At 30.6% G+C, this 22393-nt stretch overlaps 1 protein-coding gene across 1 annotated transcript; it reads right to left on the bottom strand.

Moving 5' to 3' along the window:
• Positions 1-1563: 1563 nt before the first annotated feature.
• LOC111614361 (cadherin-23-like) lies at positions 1564-19452 on the bottom strand (the record flags this gene model as incomplete). The annotated part of the gene is made up of 10 exons (XM_023355736.1): positions 19193-19452; positions 17068-17118; positions 16860-16999; positions 16725-16772; positions 8087-8182; positions 7931-8008; positions 7691-7837; positions 1838-1984; positions 1693-1771; positions 1564-1613 (listed from the first exon to the last, which is right to left on the bottom strand). Coding segments are annotated over exons 1-10 (894 nt in total), but the record flags the coding sequence as incomplete, so codon positions are not given.
• Between the last annotated feature and the right edge of the window lie 2941 nt (positions 19453-22393).

Raw genomic sequence — 22393 nt, forward strand, 5'->3', positions numbered from 1 at the left:
GAAGTTGGAAGATTTTTTAAACTGCAGAAGGATTATAAGAAGGAAATTATGGTAAACATAAAAATATAATGTAGTATCTGAAAATATAATATAAGGATAAAATTTAATTATTCACAGCTAATACCGTATTTACTCGCATATAGGATGAGATTTTTCCATTTTTCACTGCTTCAAAAACCGAGGTTGTCCTATACTCGTGAGCAAAGAAGTTTTTGCGTTTTGTAATAATTTTTGTGACTAATTAATTTTTACCGGATGCTTACCCTATGGTGTTTAAAAACAAAAGTACCGTACATTTGTGCAGATAAGACGAGATATAAATTTTCATCGAACTTTTATAGGTTTAGCATTTTTTTGTCCTATAAGACAACCTCCAAATTATCAACTGCCCTTGAATTTAGTTTAAATCAGAGATCGTCATCTGGATAATAATACTGTATAGCGTATACAGAATTATGTCCCATTCATGATTTTTTGAAAGAACTTCAAATTTTATTTTCTTGCATCTGGCAGCATTGTCTTGCGATTGTTGCAAACATTCACACTAATTCAGACAATCGGGTAATGATGTTGACTATTCACAAAATGTCATAAGGGCTATTTAAATACATTAGTAAGTGATTTCTTTTATTTTATAATGATTTTAATTTATATAAATTTCAATCTATTTTTTTACCAAAAAATGTCCCCAGATTTTGGGGGTCTTTTTTTATGATTCAACTATCGTCTTATCTGTGCAAATATACGGTATTTTATCTGGGTCATTTGACTCGTTCTTGTGTATTGTCAGGTGTAAAGATGAATTGCAATAGGAAAAGCAAAGCTTTTGAATTGAATTCAAAATTACACGGGAGCCCAATATACGTTTTAATTCATTCCCACCTGAAAATAGATTATTATTTGCAAATCATAATTAGAAGAAACTCATAAGTGTAATCAACAATGAGTGAATTCGACCGTTAAGAATTGGCAAAAAAGGTTCCCGACTGTCCAGCTTTACATGCATAAATTATGTTGTCGATTTTACAAGATTTTTCATGAAGTTTAAAATGCCAGTAATTTTTGCGAGACAATGTGTGCATTTAAGTGCATTTGATATTTTATTTGTTATTAAACGAAATAATATTAGAATTGTATTAATAAATCTAATTTTCTTTATTTTGATCTTGAAAGTCACACCTCGTCCTATATGCGAGATCATCTTATATTCTAGTAAATACGGTAAATTGAATTATTCAGTATCAATTCAGTTATACTAACTGAAGTGCCTAGCTTTGCTCAGAAAAATAACAACATATTAAGCAGAGTTAATATACACCTGAAATCACAATATGCACATTTAATAGTTCAAACAAATTTGCAACATATGCAACAAGAAGTGAGAGAAATTCAATTTGCTAGAATTTAAACTCAGAGTAACACTGCTGAACCAATTGGTGATAAAATTGAAGTCACTTGCTCAGTGTTCAAAAAATAATGGTAGTAATATGCATTAGATATAAAGTTGCAGCTTACTAGTCTTTCTTCATAATTCTAAATCAAATTTCTCAGATTAAAATTTACAACAAAAATTTCAAAATNTTTTCTTATTCCAAAATATGAAGATTGCAAATCTTTATTAAAATAAATAAAATTAATAAAAACATAAATTTACTGTTTACATTATTTAATAAAAAGACAATATTGTATTACTTTCATCAATGCTGTATTGAATAGGATTATTAATGCCACGATCTCCATCAATAGCATGGACAACAGCCACAGTACCATACTAAATAAACAGATTTTAAAATTTAAATGGAGATCAAAAAGTAATAAAATACTTAATATTACTCACAGAATGCTCTCTTATCCTTTGTACACCACAATCTTTAATAAAAGTTGGGTTTTGATCATCTATATCAACAATGTTGATATATATAATTGCTTTATTTGAAAATTCAGTTCCTTCTAGTTTCATATCACGTTCTTCATGTTGATTATCCTGTAACAATAATGATAATTACTTATTTATAAAATTTCAACCTTTATAATATCAATTTTTACATTATTAAATCATAAAATTAACAGTATAAAATAGCTATTAAATACAGCATAAAATAAACTGCATAAATTGAATAAATTAATGCTTAATTAATTAAAATTATAATTATTCTAAACAATAATTAAAAACATTTAAAATAACATAATCATATTTATTGGGCTGAGATTTGAAAAAATTGTAGACCTATAAATTCCCACTGTCGTCTGTTGTTTGTCTTTCCTTAATCTTGAGAATGGAGTTAGATCCACCATCCTCAACCTCTTTTTTTTTGGGCCACATACAGATGATAGCTATTACACACGGGCCGCAACATAACGATTATAATAAAAAACGTACATAATTTCTCACTCATCCTAGAAAATTAGTGTGACTGTTCACTGTTGACATTGCTAACATTTTTTCACAATTTCATTTAAATCGGGCTTGTAACTGTTGCATGCTACTCGTAAAATGGCATTCAAGTGTGAACCAGTAAGCCGGTTTCTATATATGTTCTTTGCATATTTTATTTTTGAGTATGATGTTTCACATAGATACATTGATGCGAACAACATAAGTAAAATTTGAGCACCTTTTTTTACAGTCTTATATTGTTTGGGCACTATTTTCCAGAAGTCAACGTAATTATTTTCCGTTCTCTGTTCTTTAAAAATAGCTTTCAGGTGTGTATTATTCTTCATCTCAATAAATTCATCAAATAGCTCTGCGTAATTACATGCCAATACAGTAGACCCCCCTATAACACGGTAGATACGCTCCGTGTTTTATGAAATTCATGTTGTACGAGTCCTTAAATACATGAGCCAATCACAGCCCGGCACGTATGCAGTTTACAAACTACGGCTGTTTGAAAGGTTTTCTTCCATAAAATTAATCGATTCTAGACTAATTTGACTCAACATTTCCAAAACACGTATAATTTTTTGGGAATAATCCATATAAACTATGCTATAAACAAAAAATTGTAGGATTACTTACCGAGTGTGCACCGTTTGACGACGCCATTGCTTAAGCTTGTTTTCGTCGTGGAACGGTGCATCGAACGGCAGGTGTGTGTTTCCTGATAAATTATTTTTCTGCGAAAAATTTGCTGAAGTTTGGAGACATCATTAATATAAATAAATTTTTATGGCTGTTAAATAATAAATGGTTTTTAGTAGGTCTGCTGCTCGTTTAAACTCAACAGTTTGTGCAATATCTGCTATTGGTCTAGATTCGACCAATCCTGTCGCGACACAAGTCAGCGATGACGCTTTACCGTATCATACAAGTCTCTTTTAGCGTGTTTATACGAATATGGTCGCAATTTTTTTGCTGTTATATACGAATCCGTATTATATGAACCCGTTTTATAGGGGGTCTACTGTATATCAACCAGTTCTGATATTATTGCCAGTTCTAAGAGCCAGGGATTTTCAATGAGCAAGAACATATATAATATATAAAAATAAATAATATATATTATTCATTATATATTTTATTTATATATTTTATTTTTCTTATATCGTGAAATTGATGTTTAAATTCCTCAGATAGTACGGTTAAATAATTTGAAAAAAATTGTATAGTTTTCCGGAGAAATATTAAGATCATCTTGTTTAGCTTATGTTATGGTTGGAAAATTTCGCAGTATTTTGTTTTGTTTTTCTTGGTAATAAATGTTTAATTTTTTTTGAAGGCAAATATTTTATTCGCCATCTGTGAAATTACTTTATTTTCACCCTGTAAACCAGTATTGAGACTGTTAAGCTTCTCTGTAATGTCACACAAAAAAATGCTACAATACACCACCATTCATCATTTTGCAGTTCACTGTAAATTTTATTATTTTGCTGTAAAAACAGCATTATTTCTTTTCGCAAATAAAAAAACCTTTCCAGAACTCTTCCCCTGCTAAGCCAACGTGCCAAGGTATGTAAAAAAACATCTCTGTATTGACTACCCACTTCCTCTAAAAGATTTTTAATTAATAATTTTTGTAAAATTTTAAAAAATCGAGGAGGTCAAGAAGCTTTTTTGAAAGTTAGTTCCTAAGAGAGCTCTTTATCTCTCTTATGACTAAATAGTTGACTAACCAAAAGAACCATCTTGACATCCCATCAGATGTTCCGAATTTTTAATCTCCATTGGAGGAGAATTTTAGTATAAATACGTGATTCGCGCCAAACTTGTGGCACATACTACGAGGAACGCCATACTAATAGGCACATATTAAAGTAAATGCAATAATTTATTTATTTGTGCTTTCATATGTCCCCATATTATCGAATGGATATAGTTGAAAGAAGATATTTTTTATCCTATAGAGGTATTTTGATATAATCAATATTGTAAACTCTCTCATATAAATGATAAGATATAGCTAGAGATAATGCCCATATCTTCTTATATGTAGTTAGATTTATTTCGTTAAATATTTACTTGTTAATCCGTCTACTTTTTTGTTTTCTTTTGACATCCTATCGACTTACCCTCGCGTCTCCCCCACTCGCTAAATTTGAAGCCTTCCTTTATTAGAGATATCTTATATAATTTTTAAACATGTGATATGGCGTGAATTTCATCCCTATCTGGTGTCTGGTCCTGACGTATATCAGGATTTTATGATCATTGATCAACATAGAATTAAATCATCCTAAGACTCAGTGAGCGTTTCTTACCGAACCGTAACCGACTAGGCGGTATATATAGATATCATATATCCCAGTTTCCTCACATGGAGATAATTGATGTTTAATTTGGTAATCGCAATTTGACAAATAAGAAAAATCTCGTCTGGTCTTTAAATAATCATAAAATATATCCACAAGTCTAATGAATGCAACTACTGTATAAACTTAATTTTAATTAATTCGCTTTCAACATGTGTATCTTATCTGAACACGCTAGTGCGAGATTTGCGCACGCGTTGCTCGTTGGGAAATCCGAAATGTGGACATTGCAAAATCGAATTTTGACAAACATGTAACACACGTTACGTGTGTATTCTGGATGCTGAAATGATGAGAGTAACATCAGAACAATTCAGGTACAAATATCTTCTTGCTTATCATAGCCAAGAACAGGCCTGTGACAACGCAACCCGTCATAACCATGGCGGCAACAAAGCCAGCCGTAAACTACGCCAGGACCTTGAGTACTGGTGTTGGCTTTTCCTCATTGGTCAGTGGCGTAGCGTGGGTGTCAGCTGCCCGGGGCGGAAGAAAATTTCACCTCCCTTATTTAGGTATCTCAATTTAAAAGACTAAAATTCAGTTTCGTCACTCACAGAATAAATAATGAAAAATTCTGTGCTAGTGTTGCCACCTTATTAAAATAGCTGATCCAGATGGCAGGTGAGGTTTGTTCAAATAGAAGTTCCTGACGCATGCATATGTCATTTTGCAATTAGAAGAATAACGTGCAGTGCATGCCGATTCTAAATCAGTTACAGTTAGCGATTAGGGAGACTTGGATAGGAGTAACCAGTGGCGTGCCGTGACATTTGATGATAGGGAAGCTGTGTTTCTATAAGAAGCCGACTTCCAGGGGCAATCAGTCAGCAATGGTCTAGGGCAGGGGTCGGCAACCTTTTGAGTCGGAAGAGCCAAAATTACAATTTACAAAATTTCAAAGTTTTTAAAGAGCCACAAATTTTTTTTTGCCAACAATAAATAGTACTCGCATAAATAAAGTTTTGTGATAAAAAAACTAATCTATTTATTCATATATAAGTAGTGTTTTTCACAACAAATTAGATAATAGTAACATCCGACGACGGCGTCATTCGAGAGCTTCGACGGACTGACGACAGTGACGACGCGTGTCACGGGGGAGGGGTGCAGTGAAAAGCGAGTACAAGTGGCTGAGAGATAGAATCAGTGCCTAATCCTCGTTAATCGATTCAGAACGATTTTTAAATGTTTTTTTTTTTGATAAAATAAATAACATTTGCGTATGGAACTACAGAGCCGCAGTTTCACATCCAAAGAGCCGCATGTGGCTCGCGAGCCGCAGGTTGCCGACCCCTGGTCTAGGGTCCATTCGTATTCGTTTGTTCGNAAAAAAAAAAAAAAAAAAAAAAAAAAAAAAAAAAAAAAAAAAAAAAAAAAAAAAAAAAAAAAAAAAAAAAAAAAAAAAAAAAAAAAAAAAAAAAAAAAAAAAAAAAAAAAAAAAAAAAAAAAAAAAAAAAAAAAAAAAAAAAAAAAAAAAAAAAAAAAAAAAAAAAAAAAAAAAAAAAAAAAAAAAAAAAAAAAAAAAAAAAAAAAAAAAAAAAAAAAAAAAAAAAAAAAAAAAAAAAAAAAAAAAAAAAAAAAAAAAAAAAAAAAAAAAAAAAAAAAAAAAAAAAAAAAAAAAAAAAAAAAAAAAAAAAAAAAAAAAAAAAAAAAAAAAAAAAAAAAAAAAAAAAAAAAAAAAAAAAAAAAAAAAAAAAAAAAAAAAAAAAAAAAAAAAAAAAAAAAAAAAAAAGGTCAACAGGTTGTGCACAATATCCCCGAACGGCGAGTCGATTCCCGGACTATCCGGATGAATGGTAACACTATTCCATGCTCTTTTCAATCGGTCCGTGTCGTAAGTGGACGAAAATATGAAATAAAATGGTTCAAATTCTTACAAGATATTATTATTATTTATTGTGAAATTTTGCCGCCCCCTAAAAAAAAAAAAAAAAAAAAAAAAAAAAAAAAGGTCAACAGGTTGTGCACAATATCCCCGAACGGCGAGTCGATTCCCGGACTATCCGGATGAATGGTAACACTATTCCATGCTCTTTTCAATCGGTCCGTGTCGTAAGTGGACGAAAATATGAAATAAAATGGTTCAAATTCTTACAAGATATTATTATTATTTATTGTGAAATTTTGCCGCCCCCTAAAAAGTGCTGCCTAGGGCGGTCTGCCCCTGCTGCCCCCACTACGCTACGCTACTGTCATCGGTTAGTGATCATTTTTCTCTTTTCCTTAGAAAACGGTGCGCAGTCGAGCCCTGAGTCTCCAGACATAGTCTCCTCTCAAAAATTGCCTCACTGTTTTACTTCTTTACATATATATTTGCGTTTTAAAATTTGTTTTGAAGGTTCAAATGAAACCACCAATTTGCTTCTGTTTTCCTATCCTAAAACCCTCTAGTTATAGGAGAAAACAATACGGTTTTAGGCTAAAACTTTTTTCGGGGAAACTTGTGGCATGATGGGTAATAGTATCAGATCACAGCGCATTTTTATCCTAGATTTACCCTAAATATAAGACTACCCTAAACATTACCCCAAGGTTCAAATTACCCTAGAAAAGAGAAATTACCCTAGAAATAGCAGCACTGGTCTTAAGGACTAAAATCTGAAAGCAACGACGACACCTAGCTGATAGAAAAGTTAGTGCAATTTTTTCTTCCTTGTCCTATCAGTTTTCATTAAAGCACAAAATAATTTGAAAATTTCAATATTCTAAAATCCATGGGCAAATTTGAGACAATACACATGCTTACTCAAAGAAAAAAATATTGAATTACAAAATTTACACAAAACTTATGAAATTTTGTATGGAGGATTTCCAAAACTCTTTTAGAGTGAAACTGGAAGTCGTATTGTACAGGGGATATCCCCAATTTTCAAATCATGTTGTAGAAGTATCATGTCATATGCAGGATACCTGTATTTATATTTATACTCACCTTGACTATTATCACAATTCTATAAGAAGTCATTGATTCATAATCTAATTTTTCTATATTTTTCAGAGTGACATTATTAAGAGGCCTTTCATCTTTACTTAATGGCATTTCCAGTAGTGAGAACTTACTGTCTAGTTTGTCAATGTTCTATAAAAACATAAATTTTAAATTATTTAAGTTTGTTTTTTAATTAAAATTTTAATATCAGTAACTTATATAAAAACTTAATTCACTACTTACTTCAATATAACATTTAATAAAATCTTTTTTGTCATCATCTTTGGCCAATATACTTAAAACTTCACCATGAATTTTTTCCTATATTTGAAAGGTTTGTGTTTTTTCATATAATTTAAATAAAATATTTCAGATTACAGATTTTTAAATTTAACTCACCTCTTCTAAATTTATAGTATCATTATATTGAAGAAAATATGGTTTATACTTATTTACTTTTATGACTACAATTTTAACTGCTTTACTATAATAATTCTGAAATGAATATAAGTTTATTTTAAAATATAGTTATAATATACAATTGAATATTAGAATTATCAAAAAAACATTAACATTAACTGACTTTTTTCTTGTATTGTATTAAAATTTTAAAACAAAAATTCTGAATACCTGAGGCATATATTCACTTCAACATAAACAAACTCGAAAAACTAATAAATACTTTTGCTTTTATTATTTAAAGTGTCTTCAGATTATATTCTATATCAGGGGTTAGCAACCTCTCAGCAGTGCTGTGTCAAACCTACGTCATAGTGTTACACTGAACTATGGTTTCCATTTAAATGTGTAATTAATAATTAAAATATAACTTTTACTATAGATACATTTCTATTCAATCATCGTACCACTGAAAATTGTCCCTTGTGCCATGTTTGGCATGCATGCCTTAGGTTGCCAACCACTGTTCAATATAAAAGATTAAATATATTAAATTTAAATTACTTAAAATACTTCTTTATAATGCTAATAGTGTCTTTCTAATGTTCATTCAATCTTTACTTTAAAGTTTTCTTGTCATTCCTTTAAAATTTAGCATTTCCAAACAGAGCTTTTTCAAAGGAATGATATACAGTGGGTGATCAGATAACGAACACTTTCACGAAAGATTTTTATGATCGGACAACGAACACTTCACTGAACAAACATAAAAAGAAGCGATGGAAATAGCAAATACCGATTGATTTACCTTTGTCTTCAGGTGACTTTTTGGAGCGCGGGAGATGTCAATGTCGACGCTCAACCCGATATATACCGATCAGATAGTATTCCTCGAACTTTGAAATACTTCCTTGTAGTTCCAGCCTTTTATTTTTCTGACAAACAATTCTTTTATAGTATTTGACAGACTGTCAGGCGGGCACTCATTAAGTTTTGCATCGGCTTTTATTTTCGAAAGGTGAGAGTATAATAGCAATGGTAGAGAGTGGGCAGAAGATGTCTGATGTTGCTGGGCAGTATGGCTTGAACAAATCTATAGTAGGGTGCTGTTCAATCTTATCTAAGAAAGATACAGTATAATTAAGAAAACAAACAGCTAAAGGAGTAACAAATATCACATCTAAGAAATAAAGAGCTCATAATGGAAACTGAAACGAATCTAATGACAGAAGAACGCCAAGAACTCTTGAATGAAGAACACTAAGAAACTCGGCAAAATATGTTTTATTATGAAAAAGAGGATTAATGTCAATATCTGCTATTAATTAAAGATCTTTTGAAGAAGTGGGGGATGTCAGATCAACGGTCTTAGAATGGCACACAAACCAGGTTGAGGTTAATAGGCTTGGGGATCTCTACAATTACAATGCTATTAATTCTGAAAATCCTGAAGAAGAGAGAAAAGCAATCAACATTAGACAGATTATTTAACCCCCACAAACAAAAAAACATAACTAATAAAAAATGCAAGACTGCATATATGTGTATTTTTATGGTAAATTGATAATCAGTTAACGAACAATTTGGATAGCGAACAAAGTCTTGGAACAGATTATGTTCGTTAACCGATCCCCCACTGTATATAGGGTAAGTTAGAAAAAGGAAAATATCTTGGAATATGATAATATAAATACAATTTTTGAGATAACTCAGGATGTATTTTCTTCATAATTTGAAGTTTAGACTATTTACAAAAAGTCAAAAATAACTTTTGAGTCCATCTTTATCCCTTATACACTACCACAGAAGTAACAGTCTTAAAAAAATGCTTTGAAGAACTCTTCTTAAACACAGGTAAAAATTGGTAAAAAATCTCACAAGGTTAAAAAAGATCAAGTGTCAGCCTTTCATTGTAGGTTTCTGACACTTTTACAATTAAAAACACAAAGAAATTCTTCACACTATCATTTCTATCCACCTTTTTAAACTGCTTCTAGCCCTCTAGTGGTAGTTACGAGTATCTAACATTATTTGCATATAGTTACAATTTTTGTGATAACTCAGGATGTATTTTCTTCATAATTTGAAGTTTAGACTATTTACAAAAAGTCAAAAATAACTTTTGAGTCCATCTTTATCTCTTATATACTAACACAGAAGTAACAGTCTTAAAAAAATGCTTTGAAGATCTCTTCTTAAACACAGGTAAAAATTGGTAAAAAATCTCACAAGGTTAAAAAAGATCAAGTGTCAGCCTTTCATTGTAGGTTTCTGACACTTTTATAATTAAAAACACAAAGAAATTCTTCACACTTTTCATTTTTATCCACCTTTTTAAACTGCTTCTGGCCCTCTATACCTTTTTAAACTACTTCTGGCTCTATTTTGACTTTTTGTAAATAGTCTAAACTTCGAATTATGAAGAAATACATCCTGAGTTATTACAAAAATTGTAAGATAGACTTAGTTGACTATAATAGAAGAAAATCAATTTAACTGAGTTTAATTAACTGTAATTAAGGCAAAATGTTCAGTTTTGTATTGCAAATGCGCAAAGAATATATCAGAATCGAAAGTTAGTACTTAATAATCTTTAAATGTGTTGTTAATTCTTCGTAAAAATTAAAATATTGATTCAGAGCCAATGTGAACCGTAAAACTGGTATATGCCAACATATATTAACATTAGACTACATATTTTGTAAATAGGCGAGTTCAAAAAGAAATGCGAATATTTAATAACTACATGCTTAATTTAGTTTTTCTATAATATTTTAATTCAGCATTTTAGAAAATTTTTTATTTGTTGGAAGTCAAAACATTCAAGTTAGTTAAATTCAAAATTAGAAAAATTTACGTGGAAAATACCTGAAGACACCAAACAAAAATTAAAGATAATCTCTTTACAAGCAATTTTTATTATAACATTATAATTACAATATTAGAGTATAGTAACTTATATATTATTTCATTTATATGTATCATGTTTCAATTTTAGATACACCATTATCTGAAACAGATTAACTAAAAACAAGAAGAATTGCTATTAAAGATTTTATAGACTCGCAATACAAATGATGATAAGATAAGACAGGTTATTACACTATTAATTAAGCTATCTTGATGACAGCTTCATACCATCTTCAAAGAAATGAACACNAATTCCTTTGTGACATTAAACTCCTCATCAATGCCACACAAAAAAAGAAAAAAAACTAGCAATGAGTCGCTAAACTTTCCCAGCAACATTTAAAATTTTGATGGCACCATGTGTTATCATATTTTATATTTTTATTTCATATTTTATTTTTTTTCACCTTTTTATATTTTTAACTATTATAAAATGGCAAAAAGCTTAATTCTGGAGTAGGAATGAGTTTTATAAACAATTGTAAATGCTAATAATGAGTAAAATCATCATTAAGTCTGACCCTACTGGAGATACATGGGAGATAATGGGGGTCACCCCCCATTATCTCCCCATCCACTCGACCTTTAACCATCAAAATTTAATAGTGTTAATTCCCTCTAATAAACAAACATTCCTGCAAAATTTCAGAAATTTTCGACAAAAAAGCACATGAGTTATTAAGCTTCAAAGAGGTTGAAGAAAATCATGCCCCCCATACACACTAATATCCATACACAGAAATTACATCTGAATTTTTTTGCATTTCTTGATGTTTCAAGGTGTCCTAAGTCCAAAGATGTAAAAATCTTAGAGGATAATTTTTTGACTGATTACTGTACTTTCCCTCTGTTATATATAACAGGTGAGAAAGTAATACTAAGGGCTACAAGGTGTCAAAAAACATTACTTGATTCATATAGTACAAGAGAATACTGACTGAATCATTGTACTTTGCTTGCAATTTGTTGGACAATGTTACTTCCAATATCTTTAATCCAACAAGCAACTTTTTTCGGTACAGTACAAGACTTATGATTTTAAAAAATTTGTTTCTTCTGGTCATGACTCACTAACTCATCTCTTCCATCAAACACTTTTAATAATATTGCTATCAGTAAAAGTTTTTCTCATTTTGCCAACACATAATCAATTTTGGAGCTAACCAAGGTTAAGGCTTCATTTTCTGACTTTGCCAGTCTTATTGGAAATATAAATCTCTTGGCTCTGCTTTAACCCTTCAGGGGAGTATGTGGAAACATATCCAAAAGATAAAACTTGTAGTAACACAAAACAACACAGTAAGACAACAGAACGTGACAAGTTAAATCAAATAAAAATAAAAAAAACTATATGATTTACAATAGAATAGTAATAGCAATATCTCATACAAAAAGTCACCAGCAATGATGGCAGCTCAACAACCCCTCATTGGGAACATAAATTAGAACATAATGATTCAAATTTTTCTAAATATTGCTTTTCTTTAACTTGGGAGAACATTGAACATGTTTTGTTTTAAGACTACACAAGTAAATTATATTCCTTGGACACAGCAACAGTGTTACAAATAAGACACACAATTTTATCTTTTGAACATCTATATATATAAAACTCAAAGGTGACTGACATAGTGATCTATCAACGCACAGCCCAAACCACTGGACGGATCGGGCTGAAATTTGGCATGCAGGTAGATGTTATGACGTAGGCATCCGCTAAGAAAGGATTTTGATCAATTCTACCCCCAAGGGGATAAAATAGGGGATGAAAGTTTGTATGAAACTTTGTCANTTAATAGAGGGGAAAAATATATCTAATACTAAGATGGGTTTGGCTGGTCAAATCACAAAAGCTTGAGTTTGCAGGAGTATCAAAACTCATGTTTCCTCACTCTATTATCCACCAACAGTACTTTGTGAAAAACATGTTAATATATTCTGTGTCTTGAAACCTGTTGTTTCTGTGGTAAATTTCCAAAACTACTGATAATAATACCCATGTTCACATAAAGTTTTTGTTTACAATGATTTATATTATCATTTTCCAAGATTTATATTATCTTCATAATTTGAAGTTTAGACTATTTACAAAAAGTCAAAAATAACTTTTGAGTCCATCTTTATCCCTTATACACTACCACAGAAGTAACAGTCTTAAAAAAAAAAAAAAAAAATGCTGTTACTTCTGTGGTAGTGTATAAGGGATAAAGATGGACTCAAAAGTTATTTTTGACTTTTTGTAAATAGTCTAAACTTCAAATTATGAAGATAATATAAATCTTGGAAAATGATAATATAAATCATTGTAAACAAAAACTTTATGTGAACATGGGTATTATTATCAGTAGTTTTGGAAATTTACCACGGAAACAACAGGTTTCAAGACACAGAATATATTAACATGTTTTTCACAAAGTACTGTTGGTGGATAATAGAGTGAGGAAACATGAGTTTTGATACTCCTGCAAACTCAAGCTTTTGTGATTTGACCAGCCAAACCCATCTTAGTATTAGATATATTTTTCCCCTCTATTAACTGTCATGCATTGCAGTTAATTCCAGTTCAGGGTTATATTATGCCAGCATTTTTTTGTATTTCTTTGAAGATATCCTCTCCTGTTTATAGTGTCACGCATTATATAAAGAGTGGCTAATTCCTTTGTGACATTAAACTCCTCATCAATGCCACACAAAAAAAGAAAAAAAACTAGCAATGAGTCGCTAAACTTTCCCAGCAACATTTAAAATTTTGATGGCACCATGTGTTATCATATTTTATATTTTTATTTCATATTTTATTTTTTTTCACCTTTTTATATTTTTAACTATTATAAAATGGCAAAAAGCTTAATTCTGGAGTAGGAATGAGTTTTATAAACAATTGTAAATGCTAATAATGAGTAAAATCATCATTAAGTCTGACCCTACTGGAGATACATGGGAGATAATGGGGGTCACCCCCCATTATCTCCCCATCCACTCGACCTTTAACCATCAAAATTTAATAGTGTTAATTCCCTCTAATAAACAAACATTCCTGCAAAATTTCAGAAATTTTCGACAAAAAAGCACATGAGTTATTAAGCTTCAAAGAGGTTGAAGAAAATCATGCCCCCCATACACACTAATATCCATACACAGAAATTACATCTGAATTTTTTTGCATTTCTTGATGTTTCAAGGTGTCCTAAGTCCAAAGATGTAAAAATCTTAGAGGATAATTTTTTGACTGATTACTGTACTTTCCCTCTGTTATATATAACAGGTGAGAAAGTAATACTAAGGGCTACAAGGTGTCAAAAAACATTACTTGATTCATATAGTACAAGAGAATACTGACTGAATCATTGTACTTTGCTTGCAATTTGTTGGACAATGTTACTTCCAATATCTTTAATCCAACAAGCAACTTTTTTCGGTACAGTACAAGACTTATGATTTTAAAAAATTTGTTTCTTCTGGTCATGACTCACTAACTCATCTCTTCCATCAAACACTTTTAATAATATTGCTATCAGTAAAAGTTTTTCTCATTTTGCCAACACATAATCAATTTTGGAGCTAACCAAGGTTAAGGCTTCATTTTCTGACTTTGCCAGTCTTATTGGAAATATAAATCTCTTGGCTCTGCTTTAACCCTTCAGGGGAGTATGTGGAAACATATCCAAAAGATAAAACTTGTAGTAACACAAAACAACACAGTAAGACAACAGAACGTGACAAGTTAAATCAAATAAAAATAAAAAAAACTATATGATTTACAATAGAATAGTAATAGCAATATCTCATACAAAAAGTCACCAGCAATGATGGCAGCTCAACAACCCCTCATTGGGAACATAAATTAGAACATAATGATTCAAATTTTTCTAAATATTGCTTTTCTTTAACTTGGGAGAACATTGAACATGTTTTGTTTTAAGACTACACAAGTAAATTATATTCCTTGGACACAGCAACAGTGTTACAAATAAGACACACAATTTTATCTTTTGAACATCTATATATATAAAACTCAAAGGTGACTGACATAGTGATCTATCAACGCACAGCCCAAACCACTGGACGGATCGGGCTGAAATTTGGCATGCAGGTAGATGTTATGACGTAGGCATCCGCTAAGAAAGGATTTTGATCAATTCTACCCCCAAGGGGATAAAATAGGGGATGAAAGTTTGTATGAAACTTTGTCAATTTTAAACCGATCGGGCTGAGACTTTGCATGCATAAAGCTACTATGACGTAGGCATCCCCTAAGAAAGGATTTTGATAAATTCCACCCCTAAGGGGATAAAATAGGGGATGAAAGTTTGTATAAATCTTCTTAGATTTTCGACTGATTGAACTGAAATTAAAGATTGGAGCTACTATGATGAAGACGTCCGCTTAAATAGGATTTTGATAAATTCAACCCCCATGGGGATAAAATAAGGGATGATAGAGGATGTAAATGTATTAGTTTGAACCTATCAGTACCTAATGGAACGAATGAAATAAGACGAACAAAATAATTTTTAGTTCTAAATGTTGACAATAGATGGCGTTAGTAGTATTTTGAAATGCGCTATCGTTGTGTTTTCAGAGTTACATATACCCGATGATGAGTGGCCGCCGTATCTAATAGTATATACTATACCTAAATATTTCTAGCGGATTATATTTGACGATTTTGGCTGTTCTTTTTTTGGCATATTTTGGATTGCATTTGCTTTGTTTCGGTTTAATAGTTTTGGTTATAGACTCTGCTTTGTATTTGGCATTTGTTTTGTTTTCGTTTGGTTTAAGTATAGGTTTTGTCGGTTAGACTTTTTTAAAATTTTGTCGGTTAGACTTTTTTAAAATGGCTAAAGAAAATCTGAACGTTAATGGAGAAGTTGAAGAATGTTCTCTCATGGACAGTTTTATGTTGCTTGCTCACGAGAAAGTTCACCCAATAGCTTGATAGTTTTAGCGCCTAATGACAGATTAGTTAAGAATATTGTGTACAAAGAAGTTTTGTAGGCCCTAATTTTTTACACACGCTAAACAAAAGTAAAGCCGCAAAAACTATACCTATTTAATAATAATACTTCTTAACGCGAGCGAAGCCGCGGGCAAAAGCTAGTTGATCATATAAAGAAGTATATTATGGCCTATCTTTCATTAAACATATGACATTATCATCTTTTCTTTTCTTTCTTCCATCCATATTTAAACTTAAAAAAAATTTTAAGTTTAAATATGCTAAAAACTTTAAAAATTTTAAAGCAATTATAAAATTAAAATTAAACACAAATTTTTGTAAAAGTAAAAAAATTGTAACTTTAAAAACAATTACAATACACAGTGATATATAATTAAACAGTTCTTGTTAGTGAAATATAAATTTCATTTTTGCATCAAGAATTGAAGTAGGAAATAAAAATTAAAAATCAATAACAACATACTTTTGCCAAAATAAAAACAAGTAAATGTCAGACCAAAAAAAGATATTATTTTGGTTGATTATTATGAATATTTTTCAATATAAAACAAATAAATTTATTGCATAGTCTTGCTAAGAAAATTAAAATATTCATGTATAAATGTAATGTTTCTCATTTCAATATTAAAATTAATAAAATAAATATCAAAACGTCAGAAGCATTATGGAATTATATCCTTGGATATGTTCAGAAAAACATTAAACAAAATCATTTTTGAAAAATTAATCTTCATAATCTTCTATCAATTATCAGAATTTCCTTACCTCTTCACCTTCTTGAGCTACTATTTTAAAATCATAAGTGGTGGTAATCTGCAAATTTATAATACAGTTACTGAATATACAATTTATGATAACAATGTGCATTATTAAATTCAGAATTAAAATATAAATATTTACTGAATAATCAAAATTTTCATTTAAAATGAAACTGAATTGAATAGATTCTTTTATTGGTTTAATCTTGAATGGAAAATTTGTTGGATCGAAATATGTCCTTAATACTGGTCTTGCCAAAGTAAAATTGAATAATTCAGTGTCTAGAATATGAAAACATATTAATTTAATTTGTTAAAATAAAACCATGTATATTATTAAATAATTTTACCTCTTTCAAAATCTTCTCTAAATTCATAATATGATTTCAAATCTTTAAAAACTGAAAAATTTGATTTTAAATTTTATTAATATTTTTATATTGATTTAACCATAACTATAACATAATGAGAAAAATAGTAATAAAATTTGAATTTTCTATTTTATAAACTTTCTATTTTTGACATCTTTAACTTTTCACACTATGTTGGAAAGCATTGTCAGAAACAGAGTTTAATGATAATTAAAACAATAAACTTTGGCTTATTATTACTGATAACATTCAAATATTTACGAGTATTTTGAGATATTTTTTGCATTACGACTTTTTAAGTGGAAAGTATTACTGTAAATTCATGATGTCTTAACATTTACATAAAATCAAGCTGATATATCTTTTAATAAACATTTACGGAAATTTTTCAATAGTTTTTAAAAATGTTTTATTTTTAGTTTGAGAGGATGATATAAATTTCTGGAAGTTAAAATTATGCAAATAGTATTGGTTTGTTTGTTAAGTTATGACAACGCAACACTTGGGCGATCTGCCTAGGGGGGATGCCTTCCGACAGGTCTTTTTACGGGAAATTCGCACCTATTTAGGCGTTACAGACGTGGAGAAAACCCAGAAAACTCCACGTGGCCAGCCAGTCTGAGCGCAGCGCGAACCCACGACCAAACTCCTAGTGTTCAGAGTACGAACGGAGACCGCTTGGTCACTGTTGGGCATTACTAATTTGAAGGCTTTCACAAGTACTTTTCAATATGAAATATATAATAATGAACTTACTAGATAATTAGTTAATTAAAAATAAAAATGTCTGAAAAAAACTTTATTCGGTACTTTGTGCTTAACGGGACACCAGTCGATTTAAATATCGATCAACCGAAACGTCAATTAACTGAAGCTTTTCCCGCGTTTCATTATGCAGCGCTCGAGAAGCGCTTTACAGCGAACACACTGAAACTGGTTTCTAATTGGCCAACACTGCTCGTGACGTCATTTTGCTACACTCTTACTGCATAAAGAAACGCGGGGTTTCCAGTCCGCAAATTTAAATTTTCGCTAGTGCTGTGGCGCGGCAAGCTTTGGCTATGTCTTGCGATACTCCAATATTACTTTTGTTGGTGTGCATGTTTTATTAGCACTGGAACATGAGAGGGTAGTTAAGGACGTGTCAGAATTTGAATGCATTTCAACATGGGATATAGGTTAATATATCTTTTCGTACATAATCGGTTATCCGAAAAATCGGTTTTCCGAACAACCCCAGTCCCCAATTGATTACGATAATTGACGCTCTATTTTAGTTCAAATTTTTGTCGATATAGAGCACTGAACGCAAGAAAAATCACTGGAATTGTGCAAATCTGAGTCTTATAAAATTCAGGATTTACAATTAACAGCTCATTTCTGAATTTTCCTGTTATTGGCACTGACATATGGTTTTCATTATGATGTTGACGTTGGTGGATAAATCACTATTGGTGAAGTTGTTTTATCTCAGCCACGAATCGTGGGCCAAAACTTTACGAAGGTTTAGGACATAGAAGAGAATGAAGAAAGGTTCAGATCTAATCACTCCTGCCAGATTGGTTTCCCTAGTACGACGTTTCGAAGAAACGGGAAGTTTGTGTAATTGTCCACGCAGTGGTGTACCACGTTTATCAGAGGTCCGATGTGGCTTCACAAATGGAGACTAAGTCCCGAGTGTCCCGAAGAAGGTTATGCTATGCATTTGCTGGGACTGGAAGGGAATCATTTACATTTCATAAATGTGTGGTATCTATTCCATAAATATGTAAGTTGAATTACAACCTTAAATTTTTACTGTTAACATAATCTAACTTGTATGTTTTATTTCCTAAATACTGTATAGTTACTGTGCATTATAAAAAGCTGATGAGGGACTGTGCATTATAAAAAGCTGATGAGGGACTTAGGTCCGAAATGTATTCTTTTTGAAAATAATTTTCTAAGGCTGGTCTTGTATCGAATGACGGTGTAATAAGTCTAGTAATAAAGAAAGGCCAACATAAAGTGCTTACAAATTTAAACTATTAGAATTATAACACATATGTCATTAATTCAATGAATTTTATAAGCTACATGATTATTAAAAAATTTTAAAACTTACTTGAATCATCGCTGTTTACGCCGAAAATAAACAATAACATTATCACAAAGATCTTCATTTTTTTTAAAAGGATACTTATGCTATATTCTAAATACTTTTATAATTATTTCCAGGATGTTTGTTTTATGTTCTGAGGGTTACGCATACCTTCTAAATATTGTATGACATAGACAGAAAAAGCTTAATTGTGGCGGAACGAGGGTAATTTATCAGTATTATCTTAGTTGCTAGGTGAACGATAATACAAATCCAAGAATATCCTTACATTTTATTAACGACTAAACACTTTTTATACAAATTTTTATTTTTATAATGATTCAATTTTAACACGAATTTGTAATTAATCTTTAGACACGAATTTAAAATACTTCTCATGTACTTTGTGACTAATTATTTGTATATAACAATTTAGTCTCTGTTTATCATTTACAGTATACCAGTATTCAATGATTTATATGGAATTTTTAAAGTAACTGCAATGTAAATTTTTTGTTTTATTTTAAATTTTTTTTTATTAAAATTAATAAACCAAGACAAAAGTTTTATGTTGTAAATTAAAAATTGATTTTTTTTTAAATTCAAATTTTAAGAAAATAAAAACAGGACTGACTTGAGGAAAATATTATTTTTTTTTTTATAAAAAATTGATTTGGGGACTCCTGTTGGTCCTAGGCAATTATTCTTTATTGCCCAAAGGATAACACGCCACTGCTCTTAGTGTCTACAGAACAGAAAGAGTAAAAGAATATCATTTTATTCTCTGAAACATCATGTCTACGTTCTACAGATATTTCAAGAAACAAAACATCTGAAATTTGTAAAAAAAAATTTAAAATAAGGAAAATAAAGTGGCATATTAACGTCGATTATATTTTTATAACTTATTTATTTTTAAATATTTTAATTTAAATGTAAAATAAACAATTAATCAACTTTTTTTTTTATCTTTATCTGTTAATGATATTAAAAAATATATTTTCGTTCTAACAATAACAATTCTCGTTTATCTGTAATTCTCTATCATTTAAATGAGTAATAAATATATATATAAATTTGCTCTAAATAAATTATATGTAATAAAAATTGTTTTTTTTTTATTTTATTATAAATAAATTCATTTAAAATAATTAGTTAATGGATTATACGAGAATTTCACTTTATTTATATATTATTAACTTGCTCGATATAAATTATGATAGTGCTATTACAAAGATTTAACTGATATATTTGATTAATAATTGATCAAAATTTAAATTATCAAGTTATGTGATTTATCTAAAATATCTAAAATAAAAGTTCAAAGGTTATTAAAATCTGGCAAGGGAAAAAATTTCTATTCAGACGTTAAAAAAAATTATTTAGGTCGATAGTGATTATTCTCAACGTTAAAAATGAATTAATTTCTAAATTTTTATCATTAATTACAGCTATTTTTATAACTTCAGTAGAAAAAAATTAAGATTTTCTAAGATTTTGATTAAAATATTTATTAAAAATATCAAAATACATTAACCTTATTCGGTTGTATATTCATGTACAGTAGAGCGTCGTTTATCCGAAAGTCGGCTATCTGAAACGTCGGTTATCCGAAAGGATTCCAGTCGGCCTAAAGTGTAATTTTTATTTGTTTTTATATTTTTTAATGCATATATTTCGTCTGTAAAACATAAAGAAATCATTTTTAACGATACAATAGCCACGATTGTTATTTTAAAAAGTTTACGCTAGGCTTAACATCGACGAAAATTCAACGTGAAGCGACACGCAACGGAGAAAAATTTCAACACGGGATAGGTTAATATATTTTTTCGTACATAATCGGTTATCCGAAAAACAAGTTATCCGAACAACCCCAGTCCCCAATTGATTCGGATAAACGTCGCTCTACTGTATATATTTAATGTTATAAGAAAAATTTAGCTATAAATTTAATTTAAATCGTTCGATAATTTAATATATAATTTGATTAATGATGAGATATTTACATAAAAAGTTTGTTAGATATTTCCTCAACTTTTCTTTTAATTTAGACATTGACTTGTTTTCTTTTCCNAGTACTCCGTGTTGATTGTCTGGCCTGTAGGTAGGTATTCGTGATGCACAACCCCCTTTGCACCGAAAAAAAACAGTCAACATCACCTTAACATTTGAGCGAACTTGTCGAGCTTTTTGAGGCGGGGGGCTGTTTCACCCACCCGTGGAAATTTTCCGTGAAGGATTTCCCAAGTTTCAAACAGAATTTCACAGAACAACGCTGTTCTTTCAAAGAGCTGATTTCCGCGGATCCGATTTTTCGCCGAACCCCACAAACACCACTTCACATAAACGGCTGTAACTAATCACCAAAACAAGATATCAACAAACGGGTTGAAGGAGTTTACTCGGGAGGTTTCCGCGGATACAACGCCTCCAAGCGAATTAAGAAATAATCAACTGGAGGCGCTCTATTCAAAAAGTTCGGGAACTTTTTGAACATCCCACGTACATTTTCTTTAGATTTTAGAATTCACAATAACCATATAAAAAGCAATATATTTTTGTTTATTATATACTGTTGTCCAACAGAAAAGTAAACTATCTTATTTACAAATCTTTTCAAAATAGACAGTTTGACCGGGCCCTTCTAAAAACCGGTCCCTAGACATTTGCCTGATTTGTCTATGCGATGATCCGGCTCTGCACGTGGACCTGGAATAGGTCTTAAAAATCTCGACGGCCACTAGTCCACTAGAGATGTTCCACTTGTGGGGTGGTAAGGATAATTTGGGCTCTGGAAAAGTCTGTCGTAATATCAGGGTGCGTCGCGTACTTGGAGAGTGCGGTACTATTCTTACCATGCTGTATATCTGATTTATGCTCACGCATCCTGACCCCTACTGAACGTTTAATAGACCCAATGTAAACCATTTCACTATCCCATCTGCTGTCACTGATAGGGACGCTATAAATGCCCGGTTGCTGTCGGGGTTAGGGAGATCTTTTCCGTTACGTAGTAGACTGAATATGGAGAGACATCCCCTGTAACTTATACCGACTCTTCGTTTCTTGGCAATTGTGGTAAATAATGGTTTCAAATGCTTAAATTGGCGTAATTTTTTAAAAATGTATTTTCAGTTTATGATAAACTTAATCCAAAAATAGGTTGCATTAAGTTTTTAAAATTATTTTATTTATTTATTTTTTAGTCTAATAATTATATAC

The sequence above is a fragment of the Centruroides sculpturatus genome, unplaced genomic scaffold (genome assembly GCF_000671375.1).
Source record: "Centruroides sculpturatus isolate CEXI.00-Female unplaced genomic scaffold, Cexi_2.0 scaffold1920, whole genome shotgun sequence".
NCBI lineage: Eukaryota > Metazoa > Arthropoda > Arachnida > Scorpiones > Buthidae > Centruroides > Centruroides sculpturatus.